Source organism: Apis mellifera, linkage group LG14 (genome assembly GCF_003254395.2).
Source record: "Apis mellifera strain DH4 linkage group LG14, Amel_HAv3.1, whole genome shotgun sequence".
Classification (NCBI taxonomy): domain Eukaryota; kingdom Metazoa; phylum Arthropoda; class Insecta; order Hymenoptera; family Apidae; genus Apis; species Apis mellifera.
Window position 1 is genome coordinate 9,475,001 of NC_037651.1, and position 20,778 is coordinate 9,495,778.

The following is a 20,778-nucleotide window of genomic DNA, read 5'->3' on the forward strand; positions in this document are numbered from 1 at the left end:
GTGGGTGTGCTTCATGTGCTCCATGAGAGCTTCGCCACCGAGGAAGAGTTTGTGGCAGACGGGACAGCTGGTCGCGTTGGGGCCGCCGATCAGGGCGGCGTGTTGCTGGAACACAACACGCTGTTGCAACTCCTTTTTTGGGGGGCCGGAACAAGAGGAACCGGAAGCAGGCACACCGGTAGAGAGCAGCCGACCCACAGAATACCACCACAGAGTCGCGAACCAGAAGCGCAGGACAGGCAGCGCACAGAACAGAACGATTGACCAGTGAGAGTTAGAGTACCGAGTTTGCACCGCCGCCACCACGGACTACTTTTTCTTTTTTTTTTTTTTTTTTTTCTTTTTCTTTTTTCTTTTTCTTTTTTTTTTTTCCCTTTCTTTTCTTTTCTTTTCTTTTTTTTTCCTCTCTCTCTCTCAGCGAAAAGGGAATTCACCTCGAGTGTCTGGCGGGACGGAGGAAAAGTTTTTAGGGTGGAATTGCAAGGATTTATGGTTATCGCCGTTTAAGCCGTGACGCCACGTCGGATCGTACGTCGATAGGCGTGTATGCGAGTAGTGTATGCGATGGATGGAAAAGAGTGAAAAAAAAAAAAAAAAAAAAAAAAAGAAAAAAAAAAAAAAAAGAAAAAAAAAGTCTCGTATGGATATGTGGTGGTCGATTCTTTCTCGTTTGCGAAAGGGAGGAAGACAGGAGAAGGAGAAAGCAAAGCCCAGACAGACGAATGTACATGTATGTATATATATTATATATATATATACATATTATATTATATATACATATTATATATATACATACATATATATATATATGTATATATATATATAAAAAAAGCGTGAGGTGCGGAGAACGATCGGAATGAGATCGAACCGGAAATCCTTGGCGAATATTTAAAACGGAGAAAGAGCGGAATCATCGGATGGATCTTCCCCGATTGATCTCGCACGACCTCACAGAATGAACGGGAATGCAAAGCACAGATCGAACGACTACTAGTTACTACGACACAATTGCACACGGATGGCCTTTGTCGCCGTTATCGGGTTCAATCGTCGTCGATTCACGACGAGAATCAACGACGCGACGCGATTTTCTTTCTTTCTGATATATATCCATCTATCTGGATACGACGATGGACGCGCGGACGCGAGGATACGTATATACATATATACACAAGAATCTACAAAAGCCTGGACAAAGGCCATCCTTTGAAAACAGATAATATGAAGAGTGATGAACGAAATTCGACGTCCTCATTGCAAAAAGTATCTGTCTCTCCGTCATTGGCGACCTCGCGTTAGAAGGTAAAGAGATTATTTCGCGGTCTTATTTATCGTTTATTCGATCGTTCCTCTTTTTCTTTTTTTTCTTTTTTTCCTTTCCTTTCCTTTTCTTTTCTTTTCTTTTCTTTTCTTTTCATATATTCGCATATCTCTGATATTTCTTTATTTCTCTCTCTCTTTTCTCTCTCGCACACGCGAAGGTCGGTTATACGCACACGAGGCGGTAGGGGCACGCGCTGAGGGAAAAACATGGCGGTCAACCTTGCTCGGAAAGAGTGGTTAAAACGGAGAGAAAAAGAATACGAAGAGGAAGGAAAGAAGGAGGAGAAGGTGGGAGGAGGAGGAGGAGGAGGAGGAGGAAGGAAAGGCTAAAACGAGACCAGACGGCAATGACCCCAAACTTTTCGGGTCTTTACTCGCCTCCTTTCCTTTCTTCCTGCCTACTACTTCTCCCCCCCTCTCTCCCCTACCCTCTCCACTTTGATACAACGCATCCTCCTCCTCCTCCTCCTCCTCCTTTTTTCTCGTTTCGTTTCGTTTCTTTTCTTTTTCTCTTCCTTTTTTCTTTTCCCTCCTCTTCCCTCCTCTCTCTCTCTCTCTCTCCCCCCCCCTCCCCCTCCATCCTCCCGTCCCGTCTTTCTCACTCGCGGCGAGTCGTCCTTCTTTCTCTCTTTCTTTTTCGCTCTTTCCCTCCCTCCCCCCCTTTCCCTCTCCTATCTTTACCGAACCGACGTAGCGGCCGTGTTTCGCCGTCTCCTTTTTTTTTCCTTCTCCTCTCTTCCTTTCTTTTTCCCTCCCCTTCCCGGACCTGGGATAACCGCGACCGAGTTGAGACGATCAACGGGACGGAGGAGAGCCGAATCTCGGGCAGGAGACCAGTTTAAAATAACACGAGGCGTCGTTGACCTAGCCGTCGTTTCGGCCTGGCCTTTTTTTCCTTTGCGCCGCTTACGCCCCCTCCCTCCCTCCCTCCCTCGATTCACTCGCTCGCAACAAGCAAATTTTCCACGAATATCTTTTCGATTCCTATTTAATCGCGGTTAATTTCGCTTCCCCTCTCCGCGTGATTCCTTTTATATTTCGCTTATACATTCCCCCTCCCCTTTTCTTACCGATTTATTTATTCTCCTTTTATTCCTTCTCTTTCTCTTTTTACCCTCCTCCCCTCGAATATCTCCGATTTGTTAATTCTCTTCCCTTTCTAATCCTCTTTTCACGAGAGAACACGGGAAAAATAGGAAAACAAACGAACGAACGAACGAACGAAGGAAAATATCGAATTTTCCACGCTCCGTAAATCGACGCGCGAAACTCGATTTTTCGATCCATCCACGCGATAGACGGATGGATGTCGACGAGGGCTCGAGAAAAAGGACAGGGGGAAAAAAAAAGAAAGAAGGAGAAAGAGAAAAATAATGGTTGAGGAAGGTTGAGGAAACGACGCACGGCAGCGTCAATGAACCCCCCTCCCGGTTTAGAGGGTCCTTGCCCTCCTCTTCCTGCGCCGTAGCCCGCGCCTTCCTCTCGCGTTCCTTTTTTTTTTCTTCCTTCCTTTCTTTCTTTCTTTCTTTTTCCCCCTCTTGGGAACACACCCACGCTCGCCAACGTAGCGCTGTTGTTCGTAGCGCTCCTCGTCGCCGCGTTCCTCTCCCGGTTTGACGATAGGCGATATTCTTTCCAAGGCACGCCCCCTCCCGCTCGTTGTTTTCGACGGGCCAAAGCCCGGGCGTCCTTCTTTCTTCCCGGACCTGGGACAAGCCCGAGCCGGTTGAGCCGACGACACACGAGCCACGAAGACGAAGAAGAAGACGAAGAAGACGAAGAAGAAGAAGAAGAAGAAGAAGAAGATGCCGGCCGTCGACGTCGTCGGCGTCGCCGATGCTGGGTGCCGGTGCTGCATGCAAGTTATTCTCGGAGGGAGGCTGCGGTCCGTAAGTTCGACGCCCCGACCTGGCCCAACTGGAAAAAACCGGTTTCTTCGTTGCGCTCTTCCTTTTTTGCCTGCATCCTCGCTTTTTGCACCGCGAATACCTCTCTCGACTCTCCTTCGAGTGTGCCGTGCGCCCGCTCTCTTTCTCTTCGTTCCTTTTCCGTGCGCGCCGTCCTCGTCTTCCTTCCATTTACCCGCGCCTCCATCTCTCTCTCCTCTGTTTCTCTCTCGCTCTCTCTCTCTCCGTTCTCCTCGCCCCGCGCCCAGAGAGCGTGGGCGAATCCCCAAGGGACTTTATGATTCGCCGTGACCAGATTCATCTCTCTGCTCGACTCTCTACGTACGTGGTACGTGGTTGCGGCCTAGGCCCGCGAGCCTAGCACACCTCTATTCCCAATTCCACGCTTCCCGATCTCCCCCTCTTTCCAACGACAACCTCTCTCTCTCTTTCTCTCTGTATATGTGTGTGTGTGTGCGCGTCGTTAGATCTTGCAACTTCCAAGACATCATTCCCTCGATGAGATCTTCTCTCGTTTCTTTCCACGATTTTTTTCTTTCTTTCTTTCTTTCTCAGCTAGCTAGGAGAGGAGAATCCGATTGCCATCCGATTCCTCCGAGAGTCGAGGCGTCGGTTTTATTTATCCGGTGAAACGCTCCTGCGAGCGTTTAAGCCCAGGCCGTGGTGTGGGCCAGGGAGTGGCGTAAAAAGGAAGTGGGTGTGAGCATACGCGTAGCGATGCGTGACGCTGGGCCTAGCGTGGAGCCATTTTGCCAGGGAAAGAAAAGGGACCATCTTACGATCGGATATATAGTCGTGGAAGAAAATCGGCGTGGAAAGAGAGAGAGAGAAAAAGAGAGAGAGAGAGAGAGAGATTTTTGTCGCGTCATTGTTGTTCTCGTCCATCGTCCCGTTCATCGTCCTTTCCAACCTCGATCCTCGATCGGACGATGTTTTGATCCCGATTGTTTACGCGAGCGAGTCGTGATGAAAACTTTGGCAAAAATCGAGGTGGAACGAAGAGGGGTTCCCTCCGTTTTCTCGGAGTAAAGCGATAAAATCCGAAGGTCATTCTCGCGGCGCGCAATTCTTTTCGCGTCATTTCTCTCTCTCTCTCTCTCTCTTTCTCTCTCTTTCCCTCTCTCCTTCCCTCCCTCTCCCTCTCTCTCTCTCTCTCCCTCCCTCTCTTTTTTTTCCAGCCGTCTCCTTTCCTTGGCTTTTTTAGCCGCAACGAGGCCGCGAGCCTCGCCGGCAGACAACCTTCGTACGATACTCGGTTACACCAACAAACAAAGTCTGTAAAAGATATATTCGTTGACCGGTTGTCTCGCTCTCTCGCCGTGCTCGCCGTTGCTTGCTTTTTTCGTACGTGGAAAGAAGTTATTATTATTATTATTATTTATTCCGTTCATCGTGTATAATAAAAGATTAATTTTTTGAGAAAAATTTCTTCTCTCTTAAGAATCTCTCTCTCTCCCTCCCCCCGCTCCTTTCTCTTCCTCCACTCGTCAATTTCGATGCAACGATTGTCGTAGAGAGAAAGTAACAGTGGTGGCAGTAGTAATGGTAGTAGTAGTAGTAGTAGTAGTAGTAGCAGTAGTAATAGTATTCGAACGGATGATTCATTTTCGTTCGATCGATGCAAGAACATATACACATATATATATATATTTCCGATATATATATTATTATAGTTGGATCAGCCACGGTTCGGTCGACACCGTCGAGAGCGTCGCGAGAGAGAGAAAAAAATTGCACCGTGAATATTGAATAGGCGCATTATGAAATTATTAATCCGTAGCGTAGTGATTTTCATTCCCTGTTAGAACCTGTTTCCAATTTCCCTTCCTCTCCTCTCTTCTCTCCTCCTCCCTTTTCTTTCTTTCTTTCTTCTCTTCTCTTCTTTTCTCCTCCATCTATTATGCAGCACCGCTTTACTATTATTATTCCAAGCCGACGCGTTTTTTGGCGTATCACGCGCTGGTAATCCGCGGGTTATGCGTGTCCAATCACCCCCGAGGAGCGGGGAAAGGAGGGTGGGGAGAAAAAAAGTAACTAAAGGGTTGAGGATGCAGCTCCCCCTCCTCCCAACGATGTGTTGTGCCAATAGCAGTTTGGACCCTCTCACGCTTTTCGTCAGAAAGGGAAGAGAGAGAGAGGAAGAGGGAGAGAGAAGGGAAAAAAACGCACAAGGGTGTTGCACAATGGGGGAGAAATCCCACCCCGTGCGGAATCGGCGCGGGAATGATTTCATTAGGTCCTTCGGTCGTCGATGAACTGTGCGTGCGGACGATAGTGAAGAACTGGAGAGAGGGAGAGAAAAAAAGGGGGGCTCGCAGAGGCGGAGACTGTGCAAAAAATTAATATCGAGGGGGAGAAAAAAATGGTTGGAACGGGGATACGCGATAGTTCGATAGTTTGGAGATGGCGCGGAAAGAGAAAGAGAGAGGAGAAGAAAAGAAGAAAAGAAAAAAAAGATAGGAAAGAAAACTTCCGGTCCGATCTTTTTTTCCCGCCACGAGAGATCGGTGTCCCAGTTTCCTTCCATTTCGACAAAAGTAAGAAACAAGAGCGAAGAACGAGAAATATATAAATATAAGAGTTGTGGAGATTCGCCAGGCAACGATATCGTTGGAGGAGAAAAAGGAGAGGGAAATTAACGAGGGTGTGAAACGATTCGATAAATAAAGATCGGAGGGGAAAAAAAAAAAGAAGAAAAATTGCGCGCGTTCTTCTCCGAGCGAAGGACGACTCGTCTGTCGGATCGTGGCAAGGTAGGGTATCGAAGGGTTACGAATAACGCAAACGTGTGACGTTTTTCCCCGATAAGGAGCGATAAGATCGAGAAACATGGGATTGTCGTCGTGGATATTGATGTATATATATATATGTATATATCGATACGCGAATACGGGGGTCTTTTTTTCTTAAGCGTAGCGCCAATTGTCACGGAGGATGCAAAGGACGAATGCTTTAGATACCAGACACGTGGTGATTTTCGAATTTTCCGTTGTGGAAAATTATCGAGAGATTTCTCGTGGACGCAAATGAATGAGGCAAGCGAAATATATATTGTATATTTGTTTTTTTTTTTCTTTAATTTAGCAAGCATGTTTTCGAAATCATCACACCCGAAACGAATTCCCACGGGATCTCCCGCATCTTTTCACCCGATCTTTTTACCTTTAATCGTTGCCACGGGTACTTGGAACACTGCGACAAAGAGGAGACCAGCATGAAATGAAGATCAATTTGCATTAATTCGACAGAACAATTAAATATCGTTTAGATTGTGTCGCATTTTTTCAGAAATGCCCACAAATACTCCAACGTCCCCTTTCCTCAAAATACAAACACAAAGTGTATTTATTTTAACAAGCGTTTCGTCCGTTTAATTCGACGGTGCTTTGACTCGCGCGCTGCGAAACACACGAAATTCCCGGCGAATTTTCGAAGCGCGAGCGAGGCGAAATTTCGAATAATCGCGATCGATTTCTCCTTCCTTCGAGGAGTTGAAAGAGAGAGAATTGTAAAAGAAGGGAGGAGAACGAAAACAGAAGAAGAAGAAGAAGAAGAGAAAAAATAATAATAATAATAAGAAAGCAAGTCGAAAAAGAAACGGTAGCGCGCACGATTCTTCTTTTTTTCCCTTACATATATATATATATATCTAAAACACGGGAATGAATCCCCGTGGCGAGGAAAAATAAATCTAATGGCTAACGAGTTTTTACCGAGCTCGACGCTTGGGCAATTAAGAAGAGGGGTGAAGGGACTCGATGGGAAGAGAGCCCCGGAGGTGAGTCGGGAAGAAGGTCGGAGGCACGAGAAAGTCCGCCAGCAGAAAGGGTTGTATCGTGTTGCACGACATTCAACCCTTGTACCGCCAAACTACGGATACAAATACGAAGGCTCGCCGCGCAAAAGTGGTGGTGGGAGGGGAGGAGTGAAACACGTGTGTGCGACGCGGGAAGAAACGGAAGCGAAGAAAACGGAAGACGCGCGGTGTTTTCTTACCCCCTCCCTCCCTTTGCGTTGACGAAACGAGGTTCTTAGATTCTTAGGTTCTCGCTTAATCGAGTTCGATGATGTTCGTCGAACGCTCTTCTCTTCTTCCTTCTTTCTCTCTCTCTCTCTCTCCTTCCCTCCCTCTTTATGGAACAGAGAGACAGTTGTCTTTTAACGCGTCGTGTATTCGAACGCGTGTAAGGTAAAGTTGAGGCGAATTGAAGGAAGAGAGAACAAAGAAGAAGGGATAACACAGTTCATAAGACGCGCGAGGGAAGCAGCGTGTAGAGGGAGGGAAATCGTAAGTTTCTACGGCTGGCTACCGATCGTTCTGTATAATACATTTACGCTCCGGCCTATTATAATATTGTACTCGGAGTGTATTGTCTTTCTTGGCCGGGATAATGTTTCGCCGACACGCCAGGCCTCGACCCAGAGTCTAACTCTTTCATTTCCCCTTTCTCTTGCTCCTCCTCCCTCTTCTTTCTCCTCTTCTCCGCTTTTCCTCTCCTCCCTTTCTCCTCCTCGCGTTCACCCGCCTCTTTTTTTCCCCTCTTCTTGCTCTTCTTCTCGTTTTAAACAACGATCCATTAGCTATCCAGGGGGTAGCGGAGGAAAGGCGGAGGGAGGAGGAGGAGGAGGAGGAGGAGGGGATTGGGCTAGATAGGTCGGAATAGCGAAAACAATTTCAAGAAATCTGCCCCGGCGAAAATTCGATTAGCCGCGCAAGATGGGCTCGAGCTTTCTCTCTCTCTCTCTATCTCTTTTTCTTTCTTTCTCTCTCTCCATTTGTTTCGTTTCGTTTTATTTTCACCGGAGCTCTGGACGGAGCTCTGTTTCTGTCGCGCTGGCGGCTTTTAATTACTTCTCTCGCGAGCAGATTCCCTCCTCGTCGCGTTCGCGTTTCGCGTTTCGCGTTCCTCATCTTCTTCTTCTTCGTTTTCCTCCTTCATTTTCTTCTTCTTCTCGGTTTTTCCTTTTTCTCTTTTCTTTTCCTTTAGACTCCCTTTAGACTCCCTCGCGAGCTACTTCGAAGACGCGCTACTCCTTTTGAACGGCTACTTTTAACTCCTTCTCCCTCCTATTGATACGCACCGCCGAATCTCGCGTCGTCTCGCGTTTTTATTGAACGAGATCTCGCGCCATCGAGTTTCGAAGGGAGAAACGAGATTACTCTCTTTCGAGATTTATCGGGACGGAGGGGGAGTGGAAGGATTAGCTTTCGATTAAAAAGGATCTCTCGTTGAAAGAACGATATTTATCGCCCGGGCCTGGATAACTCGGATTACGCGCACCACCTCGAAACGCACCTGAGATTCCACGGCTCCCACGAAACGATACGGAATAATAAAGTTTCTCCGATCTTTGTACGACATAAAAATGCAAAAAAAGAAAAGGAAGAAAGAAAAAAGAGAGAGAGAGAGAATTGGCTCTCTCAATTTCCCTTCTTTCTTCGTTTCGAAAGTTTACGCGCGAAGCGAATCGATTAATCGTCGATTCGACGGAACCCGCACGCGATCCTCACCCCCCTCCCATCCATCGATAATCGGTTCGAGAAACGATTCGATCGGTTAATCGGTCGCGGACGTTTACCGTTTCCCTCTTTTCAAGGGAATCATCTCGGTTGCTAGAAGGAGAGAAAGAAAGAAAGGGAAAGAGAGAGAGGAGATTGGTTAGTTTACGACCGGTTACGCAACCGTGGCTGGTCTAATTGAGGAGGGATAAAAAGGGGGGCGATCGGTTTTTCAACGCGGCGAAAAGAAGCGCGAGAAGAAGGAGGCGGAGAAGGAAGGAGAGGAGAGGGGAGGAAGAAAAGAGCGAGTCACGGACGGCTCGACAGATGCCTTCCCACGTTTTTTCGTCAAGACATGTGCCTGGCGCGGCGAAAGGGTTGAGAAATTCAGTTGGCCGACCGACACCGGGCAAAAAACAACCCCACGGTACAAGATTCCTCTGGTAATCGCTACGTGCCGCGATTCACCGCCAGGGGTGAATTCGATTAAGCGAGCCGGGGACGCGATCTTTTTCCCAGATCGTCCGATTTTTTTCTCTTTCTTTTCCTTTTTTTTTTCTTATTCCCCTGATCCGTAATGCATGCCACTTCCGTGCTTCTCTCTCTTTCTCTCCCTCCCTCCCTCTTTCTCTCTCTACCTCCCCGACACTTTGCCTTTTGTTTCGTATCGAGAGGCATCCTATTATATCCTTGATACGGGAGTGACGCGTCAATCAACGCAACACTCCCTTCGACGTCGTTGTCGTCGTTGTTCCTTCCTTGAACGATCGTCTCTCTCCATGATTCGTCGCGTGATCGTTCGTTCGATCGGATCCTTCTCGATGTTCGTTTTATTTATTTATCTATCTATATATTTATCTATCTATTTCGAACGAGTAACGAGTAATTTTTCTTCTAATTTTCTTCCATCCCTGCCCTCCCTCCCCTAAATGAACCAAGATTATCGCGATCACGATCGATGATGAAAAAAATGAAAGAAGGCGTGATAAATGGCGTTCGCTCTGGTGAATAATTAAATAATAACTCCCGTTCAAACGTTTCGTCAGAAGCGGTTCGTCGTGTGTGAGGAAATAAAAAAAAGAAAAAAAAAGAGGAAAAAAAAAAAAAGAAAAAAAAAAAGAAACCACAACCAAAAAGCAGTAGTCCCAAAAAAGCGTTGTTATATATATGTATAAATATGTATACGAGGAAGAAAACCCCCGGAAAAGCGGGATGAAGCTTTCTCAACGATCGTTATCAACATTTTTTTTCTCTCCACTGTGTTAAGCACGAGACGAGCACACCAACTAGCGCGACGGTACGATCGAGTTGTTCGGATCGAAGATATATCGTTTATATTAATAGCGTTTGCGAAACGATTTCAAAACGACGGCCCGTGCGATATCTCGGCATCCCCATTCGCGAAAATTTTACCCGCGAAATTTAAATTACCCGCGATTCACGATCGTAAATAATGTTACGTATATATATATACATATACATATACAAATATATATATGTATATATATTAACCGAATGCTCGATCGAATCCTCGATCCCATCGTCAACATCGAGAACCAGAGTATCTATCTACGTATCGCAAGTTTTATTCGAAACGATTCGAACGAACTCTCCGCTTATATTTACGTACTTACGCGTGATCGTGCGAGGAAAAGAGCGGAATTAATTTTTGACTACTATTTTTGACTAAAGAGAGCCTATCGTATATATATATGTATATATACATATATATACATATACATATATAAAATAAGATAAATAAGATTGTTTCTGCTGACAGAAAATGGAATATATCGGATAGAGAAGCGTGACCCTCCACCATGTGTGCATTCAGAGAAAACGTTCGTTCGATTTTTTATTAACATTACGCGGCGAGGAAAGAAATGGCGTATATATTCTTTTCTTTTCTCTTTCGCTTTCGTTTTTTTTTTTTTTTTTTTTTTCAATAGGCGAATGTTCCTCTATCGGCCGGCAGAAGAAGAGCGTTTCTCCATTAGCGGATTATTCGTATACTACGATTATTTATGATAGAAGAAAATGCGAGAATTATTGCACGAGATTATATATATATACACAATGTGCACAACCGTAAAATCGTATCGTAAAAATCTTGGATTTGATATTAATTCTAGATTAATTTTTATCTCCGGATCTTTCCGACCATGGTTCGATTATTATCGTGTGCGAGCACCGCGTTAAGTAGCCAAAATGCCTGTTGTTGTTGTTGTTGTTGTTGTTGTTGTTGTTGTAGTAGTAGTTGTTGTTGTTGTTGTTGGACGTCGGATTTGGTACATACATGACTGACCTTCGACGTGTGGGTACGAAGGCTGGATTCTGTGGCGAAGCCTTTGCCGCAGATGTTGCAATGGAACGGCCGGTTCTTCGCCCGTTCCACCTGGGCGTCGTGATTTCGAAGGTGTTGCTGCAAATTCGATAATTGAATGAATGCCCGCCCGCAATCCGGTAGATGGCACTTGTACGGACGTTCACCTGAAACGAGAACAATTTTTTTTCTTTTTACCTCATTTTTCCCAACTCTTCTTCCTTTTCTTTTCTTTCTTTCTCTTTCACGATTCTCGCTCCGATTCGGTCCGATTGAATTGAAGCTTCGTTTCCTCGAGAGGAGAAAAAAAAAAGAGAGAGAGAGAGAGAGAGAAAAAGGTGGACTCTGTACGCGTACGCGTGTGTTAGTAGGCAGAGAGCAACGTGTCTCGGTCGATGGGTAAAATGATAATTGGTATCGATGTCCGTGAAAGCGGTAATGGGTCTCGAATGGGCGATTAATTCGTTGAAAAACGCGTTTCGGAGCACGGGTACGAGACAACGGAGGTTGGTGGTCGAGTTTGCTTCTTTTTTTTTTTTTTTTTTTCCACGCGGGGGTGGGATGGGGGGAACATGCAACAGGTATCAGCGGCCAGATTTAGGGATGAGCGTAAAAAATGCCACTCGTTTTAAAACGACCATTAGAGGCGAGATGTTTTAACAGCCCGTAACCGCCGCTCTGATTTAAAACAATTAATAGGTATCTGCTTTTTTCGCGTATTTTTTTCCCCCCTCTTTTCTTCTCTCTCTTCTCCTTCTATACATTATTCGCGCGTTTTTTCGATCGCGCGTTTAGAAATGAAACGATCGTGTTTTTCTTTTTTTTTTTTTTTCAACGACAATAAAAAAGTTTCAGTTTCGAAAGTTTACGCAATTACGGGAGCGAGAATCGGGGGAGGGAGAAATAATTTTCGACGCGAAACCTGGTTAATCAAGTATTTACGGGGATTCTTTTGCCGAGTATTTAACAAACCGATTAATATTAAATCGGTGGACGTTTAGCGGGGAAATATCTGTTGAAGTTTTTAATCTATTCTATATCGATTCGAGCGTTGAAGGAAGGGAATTTATACGATCCCTGCAATTTTTATTACGCTTTTTCGTTTCCTCCGACCGGTTCACCACCGGTCCTCCTCTATTCTAATTCCCACAAGCGATTGGCTCAATTTAACTTTTATTAATATCGACATTCTTCTCCTTCCCCTCCCCCCTTCCCTCCTTTTTACCCCGGCCACCGCTCCTTCTTTTTCCTTCCCTCCCTTCTTCTTCTTCTTCTTCTTCTTCTCCTCACTCTTTTACTTCCGCTACGCTTCTTACTTCCTCCTCTCTATTCCGAGCCGAAGATTCATCTTTTATTCAGCTCCGGTCGAAGTTTTAATAAAAATAACTCGATAACATCGACCGAGATTTTTAATAATCTCTCTCTCTCTCTCTCTCTCTCTCTCTCTCTCTCTCTCTCCGTCTCGTCTCTGTTGTTATCTCGCTGACATTAGCTTTCCAACTCGAAACAAATAAAATTCTTCTCCGCGAGCCAATATAATGAAATCGAAGATAAAGATAAAATTGAATCGCCTTGAATCGGGATCTCGTGGTTATTTCCCGAGAATAAAAACTGGGGAGGAGGGCGCGAGAGGATGAACGATAGAATTGTAAAAGTTATAAATACTGTACATATATATATATATATATATATATAGTAGAAGAATGTTGGGATAATGTAACGATTGGAGACATTCACGGAGTCGTAGAAATATATATTATAAATAGAGAAAAACGACTACGTAATCCGTCCCGATTGATAATACTTTTGGTCGCGGCGTAACTAAACGAAGCGCGGAACTTTTCAGTATCAGATTTATGCAATGACCCGTGCCACTGTGAACAGTTAAGATTAGTGGACGAGGGACGGCGGGCATGATCTCACGATGAACTTCTCATCTGTCGCGCGAAACTTCTTCTTCCACTTATTATATGCTTATATTGTGTGTAATATTTTCTTCTTCTTACAACGTACGCGGCCAATTAATGCCACGATACGAGAAATAACGTGAAATTTATTTATTTACGGGATGTTGTCGTACGCGATGAATACATCACCGTCAACGCCACGTTTCTCCGCCGTTTTATTTAACGGATGCGAAACGGGAGAGAGAGAGCGAGAGAGAGCGAGAGAGAGCGAGAGAGAGCGAGAGAGAGAGAGAGGAAGAGAGAGAGAGAAGGGGAAAAGAAATTGGAAAGACGATGCAACAGCTACTGCGTATCCACAATGTGAGATTGGAAAACACGGTACGCATAACGCGTGGCAAAAGTTATAGCCAATACGTAAACTATTACTTTTACGAGCTTTACTTTATCATTTTTATAAGCTCGGCCAGGCGGCGTTTTACGAGAGGCGTTTATTTAGAAGCCGTGTACGCGCGCGTTAAATTTTATCGTGTTTGCATTTACTCGAAACACGCCTGTTTTACGCATCGCGTATGAATTTATCAATGATGCTTTCTTCCAACAACACGTGGACGCTTTTAATTTATGCGCACACCGTCGAGTAACGTGAACCACCACGGCGATACACCCGTTCGTTCGTTCCGATCGCGATCCCCCCATTTATTTTTCTAACCGATAACGTGGTAACGCGACACATGTTTCCTTCGCTCTCGGGGGGGAAAGAAGTTGTCCCGAAAAATCTTGATGTTGTTTCCCTCGAAACAACGAGTCGAGTGATACCCGTATAAAAGCAACGATCAATCGACACGATTATTATTATTATTATTATTATTATTATTATTATTATTATTATTAAAAGTCGAACGAATAAAAATCGAATACCGTGTAATCCCGTACGTGTCAATTCCGTGCGAGCACAGAGGGATCCCTGTTTTTTGATCAACACGTCACACCATCTCTTTCACCGCGAAAATAAAATTGAACGTCGGTTAATTGCATTCAATTTGGTTAATCGGGGAAACGATAAACGATTCCGAGGTTTTTTCTTCGAAACAGAGAGAGAAAGAGACTGAGAGAGAGAGAGAAGGAAGGGGAATACCGATGGAGCGGAGATGGATGCAGTTTCATATATACATCGATGTACATCCGTCCCGATGCTCTCTTTTTAATTCTCCCTCGATTTAATATCTTTCCGTGTATCTCTCTCTCTCTCTCTCTCTCTCTCTCTCGTGGCGACACTAAACACGCATCGACATTAAATTTTGCTTGACGACCGTAATTCCCCGACGGTGTATAACGTCATTACATTCATCACCTACACTAGCACGGAATATCAAATGAGAGTGGCGATATATTTGATTATTTGTCAGTGGCGCGGTTTCGCAGGCGCGTGCATTCAACCTCTTATCCATCCCCTCCTCCCTCCCCGCCCAGCTCCAACCGTCCCGCAGGGAAAATTCCTGCCGTGTTTTTCTACACGCGAATTCGGCGTGGCCGACTCTGCCGTCTGGCCGCGTGCGCGCTTCCCTCTTTTTTTTCCGCTTTTTCCGTTTCGTCTCGCCCGATGCGCCTCGTCGTCCACTCGTCAAAATCACCGCGGAGCTCGGTGGAAAAAATATAGACGGAAAGCTCGGGAAAAGGTGGGCGGCACGCGTGGTGGTTGAACGTGTACAGCGAAGCGACTTTCTCTCTCTCTCTCTCCACGCCTTTTCCTTCTCCTCCTCCTTCTCTTTCTCTTCCTTTCTCCGTCTAACTCTCTCGGTACGATGCTCGTACACACACACCCCCTCCCTCTTTGCAACCCTCTTGCCTCGTCCGTGGAAACGGCGAGCCCCCTCCGGCCTCTCTCGTACCACCGACCACCCAGCGGCCCTCCACGGCCCACTACACGTCCACGCCAGAAAATTAATGTCCCCTGCAATCCATGTATAATGCATTCGCATTTCGTTGAACGAACAAATGAACGCACCGCTAGAAAATTTACGTCCTATGTCTCCCTCTCCCTCCCTCTCCCTCTCTCTCTCTCTCTCTCTCTTCCGCCCTCCTCCCTTCGATTTCACGTTTCTCTTTCGTGTCGTCTCTCCCTCGATTTCTATCTATTCTTCCTCGTTTCTCCCGCGAGATTTTGCGCGTGTGCAACAAGCCGGCCCTGACCAACCCGTTCCTCTACGTTGTTGCACGTACACACGCTTACGCGTACACCTCTCTTCCTCTTTGTCCTCTCTCTCTCCTCTCCTCTCTTTCTCGCCGTTTCCCCCTTCCCCATTCCCCAGTTGCCATCATCGAAATTCCGGCTGGAAATCATTAAATTGCACGCACTCACACGCACGTGCGTTGTACGGTCGCGCTGCGATGACCTCGTCTCTCCTCTCTCTCTCTCTCTCTCCCTCTCTCCCTCTCACTCTCCTACTCGATGATGCTCGCCCGGCTATTCGTACGAGCGATACCTTGAATTTCGCGACAAGGGAGAGAGGAGGGGGAGGGGGAAGAGCAAATACATATAGTTGCCGGGCAAAAATCGGGGATGAGAGATTGGCCGTGCGCGCGGCCACCGATTGGAATGTTTGTATATCGCGATGATATTTGCCGAGCACGCGCCCCCTTCTGTTCTGAAATGATGATTCTCTTTTTTACTTTTTTTTTTTTTTAAAACCACCCCTCCTCCTATTTCGCTCTTCCCCCTTCTCTCTCTCTCTCTCCCTTTGTTTTTCGATTTTTCGTTACTATTGTTATTATTTTTTTCGTGTTTCATCGAACGAGAAGAGACGACGAATTCGGGGAGGGGAATCGAAGCAGGGTTCTTTTCCCCTCTCTCTCTCTCTCTCTTTTTGTTTCTTCTTTCGAAGTCAAGAGAGAGAGTTTAACGGTACGGTTAAATCGTAAAATTGATATCGCGCTCGATTTCGCGAGAAGAAGAAGAAGAAGAGGAAGAGATTCCGCGAGTAGGATTGTAGAAAGGGAGGGGGGGGGGGGCTGGTCTTGTCGTAGAAAATTTACGGTTGAACGGTGCAACGTTGATTACATTAACCTTGGTTTAATCGGAAAGTATTTCTGGAGGGATGATGTTACATCCATTTTCGTGCTAATTAAAGTGCGCTTATCCAGGATTTGTTCCTGGTAAAGCAGCCACCCGGTTTAAGAGTAATTTAACTTCGAATGTAGATGAAAAGCAAAGCACGACGACGAGTTGATCTCCGATAGATTCTATATTAATTCCCTCCCGTACGAGGAGAAGAGGAGGAGGGGAGGAAGGGAAGGAGAATTATCGATATCATATCGGCATATCGACGGGGAAATAGGTGGAAGTTACGTCGATGCGTTGTTATCCTATCCCCGGATTTCGATCCGGAAAGGAAGGAGGAGGAGGAAGAAGACACAGGCGGAAATATAAAAAAGACGATTGACAATCGAAATCCTTCCAAGTTGCGGGGAGGAGGAGGGGGCGGCGGCTTTCCCCTGCACCTCCCTCCCCCTGTACATTAATTATCGGGAAGATATAACGCGGAATCATTACGGATTTAACAATCGAATCAATGATTACAGTACCGTAGGCTATTAAACAAATTACGGTAATGTAACGATCCGAATCGGTCTCTCCTGCTGCGACCAGTTGGCTCGCTTTTATACCCGTTTTATCACCGTGATTATAACGTTGTTCGCCTCGGCCACGAGGCGCTCGTTATTATTTTCCTTGCGGCTTTTCAATTAACTCGTCTTCCATCCAACTTGGATATCCATCCGTCCGTCCGTTCGTCCGTCCATTTCGACCACCATCGTCACCGTCCTTCCGTCTCCCTACACGGTGGAGTTCGTCGCCCGATTCGATCGTCCGTTCCACGTCCTCCGGCATCGAGGAGGATGGTGGAAAACCGCGATCACCAGCGTGGCTGGCGATAGATTTTCGAACGGTTGCGGCCGCGGGGTCGGAAGGAAAATTTATCGAAAGAAGGAAGAGCGTTAACGCGGAGGGAAATTTATAGGGTTTGAAATTAGCATGAAAGCAACGTTAGCGGTGCGTGCTCGCGCGCGCGCTAGGAGAGCGCGCGCGTTACCAGGCGCAGTTAGAGAGCGAGCTGGCCGGATAGAGAGGAGACGGAGCGGGCTAGAGCGAGGGGAGAGAAAGAGAGGGAAGATGTGGATAGAGCGAGAGAAAGAGGGAGAGGGAGAGAGAGAGAGAACATCCCTTTCCCGAGCGATGCAGCCGAGCGTTTCACGCATGCATGGAAATCATTAAAATAAAATGGCCGATAACAAATGACTGTTGCAAAGAGGGGAGCCCTCCCGCTCGGCGGCCATCTTGGTTCACGTGACCGTCATCCGGGCAACCACGGGCACGCCACGCCCCTTTAATGATTTCTACCCCCTGGCGAATGTACCGCACGTACGTACGTGCGAAATTTCACGAGTGTCTGTGCGTGTGTGCGCGCGCGCGCGTGTGTGTGTATCCCTCGCACAAGCGGGGTACAGTCATCATCAGTAGTAGTCCAGGCCAAATCACCCCGGTACATCCTCTTCAAAAGGCTAGCACCATGGCCACCATGGCAACGCGTTTTCGCGCTTCGCCACTTCGCCACTTTGCTTTTTCTACCGTCGTATTTCTCTCTTTCTTTCTCTCTCTCTCTCTCTCTCTTCTTTCTTTCATCATTCAGCTGGAATCGATGATCAAACACGATGGAAATCGAATCGAATGGAGCGAAAGTTCTTTTTTTTTTTTCGAAAAACTTGGAATCGAAACTCCTCTTTCCATTTCGAGCCTCGTTCTCTTCTCTTCAGGGGCGGGGGACGAGAACGTATCCCCCTCCTTGTTGTTACCCGGTCGAAGGTAGCTCGTAGCAAGTCGAATAGCAAGGGTCTGGCAATCTAGTTTCCCAGATATCTGGACGAACGATGGACGGACAAACGTTCCGGGAGTGTTTGAGAATCGTCGAGTGGCAGACTCGGGTACTGGCTATCGGTCGACTGTCCATAATCGATATTCTTGCGGCTCGTGGTAGCCCTTCCCAATCCCCGATCCAAGCTTGCCTGCGTCTCGGGGATGATATAAAGATATTTGTGCTATCAATGGTCGAAACGGCGACGGAGAGAACTCTTTGCGCCGGTTGGCCGGCATCGGTGTAGGCGCGGGTGGAACGTTATTCGGGCATATGGTTGCCTCGCTTCCGTCTCGCTCTTACACACCCTCTCTTCGAAACACCGTTTCACCTGCCCCTGTCCGAAACAAACTCCTCTTTATCCTTTCTTTTTTTTTTCTTTCTTTTCCCTCTTCAACCGATACCTTTTTTCTTCTCTCTCTCTCTCTCTCTCTATCTCTTTTGGAAGGAACGTTTGTTTCGGGGTCGATGAACCTGAAGGCTCGAAAAAAACCCTTTCTTCCCGTGGTTTACTCGTGGTTCCGGAGGCCGACGAACTCGTTTTCACCGATTTGTTGCGCGCCATGCCTCCTCCTCCTCCTCCTCCTCCTTCTCCATCTCGATTAAACGAACGTTTAACGCGCGGCTTACGTATGCTTCAGCTTGTATCCTCCTGGATCCTCGGCCAATTAATTAAACGAGAATTGTAAGAACGATTGGACCGGTCTCTTTTCTTTCTTTTCTTTCTTTCTTTCTTTTTTTTTATCTCTCAAAACGAGTGAAAGTTGTAATTTCGGGGTTTGGTCATTTTTCCGTCGGACTTGGCCAAGCATAATTTATTCCCGATGGCTGATGAGTCCCATTGTTGCGGCGGTATGGCTGCTTCACGGCTTGAAGGGGGTGAAAACGAGCCAAGGGGGTCGTCCTCGTCGTCGTCGTCGTCGTCGTAGGAAGAAGGGTTGGAGAAAAACGGACGAGAAATTACGTAAGATACCGGAAGGAAGGAGTGTACACGGCACACCAACCCCGATGTTCTGGCACATCCGCCCAAGTGGTGTAACGATCGTTCCTCCTGGACGCAGGACAAGATCTTGAACCTTCTCCCAAAGACGATTCTCGCCACTCAACGGCCATTCCGTCGAGACCTTTTTTCTCTCCCTTATTCCCTGCCCTCTGTCGTCACCGTCGTCCTCGTCGTCCTCGTCCTAGAGGCAACCTTGTTCGGGTCATTAGGCAGATGGGGGTAAAAAGGGGTAAAAATTAATGTCTCAGAACGAACGTTCGGCCTGTCGAGTGGCCGGAGCTAAGTCCCCTGGATGGCTCTCGTGTCTTTACGATTTTTCATCGCGAGCCATTTGTTCGAGATCTCTGTCCCTCCACCTCTTCCTCCTCTCTCTTTTTTTCTTTTTTCTCCTTTCCTTCGTTATTCCTTCGTTCCTCCTTTCGCTTTTCTACGAATTACGTTTCTTCGATCCTTCCCTCGATATTGCACGAAATTCGGTAGCTGTATTGGTTGGAAGAGGAGGATGAGGAGGAGGAAGGAAGAAGGTAGAGAAGGGGGATCGATATTTAATCGCTCGTAGCGTAACGAGATCCTGTTAAAAACACGCAAAACTCGTCGGACCAATTCCAAAGGAGGTCAGTAGGTGGATAATGGGTATCAATTAGGGTGAAAAACGAGCGAGATTTACCACCTGCTATTGACACAGCCACAAGACTTTTCAATTCGACCAGCCCCCGTTTCTGCCTTGTCGACGTTTCTCAAAAGAGATTCTCTCTTTCTCTCTCTCTCTCCTTTCTTCCTTCTTTCTTTCGAGATTCATTTCGACACAAAGGGTCGAGGAAAAAAAGGATTTTTCCCTCGTACATTTTTATTCGGCCCCGTTTAAATCGTTAACCTCGGTCACCCTCGACCGAGAAAACACTCGTCCTCCTCTCCCCTTAATCCGTTACCTGTTCTGAAACTTCTCGTTCTTCCGACTTGGTTCTCGTATAAAAGAGTTCTCGTATACAAGAGAGCGAGCGCATCGTCCCACATCGAGAAGCTCTCAACTCTCTCTCTCTCTCTTTCTCTCCAAGTGCCCACACGTCTTCGATCCTGTTTCCGTTCCTGTTCCTGTTCCCAGTGTATGCATGTATGTATGTATCGCGCGGAGTGATCGCATACGTGTCGTACGAAACTCGTAGAACGGTGCGCGCACACGAGGCAAGGCTGCGCCCAAAGTTTCCAAGCAACAGAGTAAGAAACGTAAGCGAGCGAGGCTGTTCCCCGTTGGCCGTATGGCGTCTCTCGCCTTCCCTCCCACACGTACCAGTGTAGAAAGTTTACTAGATGGAAATCTATATCTTATTTTACGGCCGACCGTGCTCGATATTCTTGACCCCTTCCGATTATAAATAGTCCTCTCTGTAAATCTTCCTCTCCTCCGTGGAAAGCCCTCTCGAACGAAAGAAAGAAAGAGAGAAGGAAGGAAGGAAGGAAGAAGAGAAAAAGAATAAATGCGAGAGGGAGGGGGGGGATAGAAAGTATCCTTCGAAGGCAGGATCAACAGCCTTGGAGGAATTCTTTTTGTATCCTACTAATCAGTAATTAGTAGCGGTTTAGTGGAGAGCATCTGGGAGAAGAGCGGTCGTTTTGGAAGGAAAACTGGTTTCCCCGTTTAATGCCGCCTTACCATTTTACTCGCGGAAGAATGCGGGCGGCGTGGTGTACAGTACGGAAGCACGTTTCGTGATTGAAGTTTTAACGATCCTTATTTGCGAAATATCGTTTCTCTCGCTCTCGTTCTTCGATCGCTCGATATCACGAATATATACGCCGGTGGCCGGCCGGCGCAACGATCGATAAACTAAAACGCGTGAGAGGGAGAGAGAGAGAGGGAGAGAGAGAGAGAGAGAAGTCAGTCAGAAGAAGTAAGTAAAGGAGAATCGA

At 46.6% G+C, this 20,778-nt stretch overlaps 1 protein-coding gene across 13 annotated transcripts in view; it reads right to left on the reverse strand.

The window, feature by feature from the left end:
- The window catches only part of LOC100576251 (zinc finger protein 853), a 62,032-nt gene that overhangs the window by 5,810 nt on the left and 35,444 nt on the right, over positions 1-20,778 (reverse strand). For 7 of the 13 annotated variants that reach the window (XM_016916263.2, XM_016916262.2, XM_006565771.3 and 4 more), the window contains 3 exons: positions 11,027-11,220; positions 6,393-6,422; positions 1-132 (listed from right to left, as the gene is read on the reverse strand). The exon at positions 1-132 is cut by the window's left edge and continues 28 nt beyond it. In XM_016916263.2, coding sequence (XP_016771752.1) covers positions 1-132; positions 6,393-6,422; positions 11,027-11,220 — 356 coding nt within the window. The remainder of the gene's footprint in view (positions 133-6,392; positions 6,423-11,026; positions 11,221-20,778) is intronic. The other 6 variants (XM_026445001.1, XM_016916258.2, XM_016916255.2 and 3 more) reach the window with 5 other exon arrangements.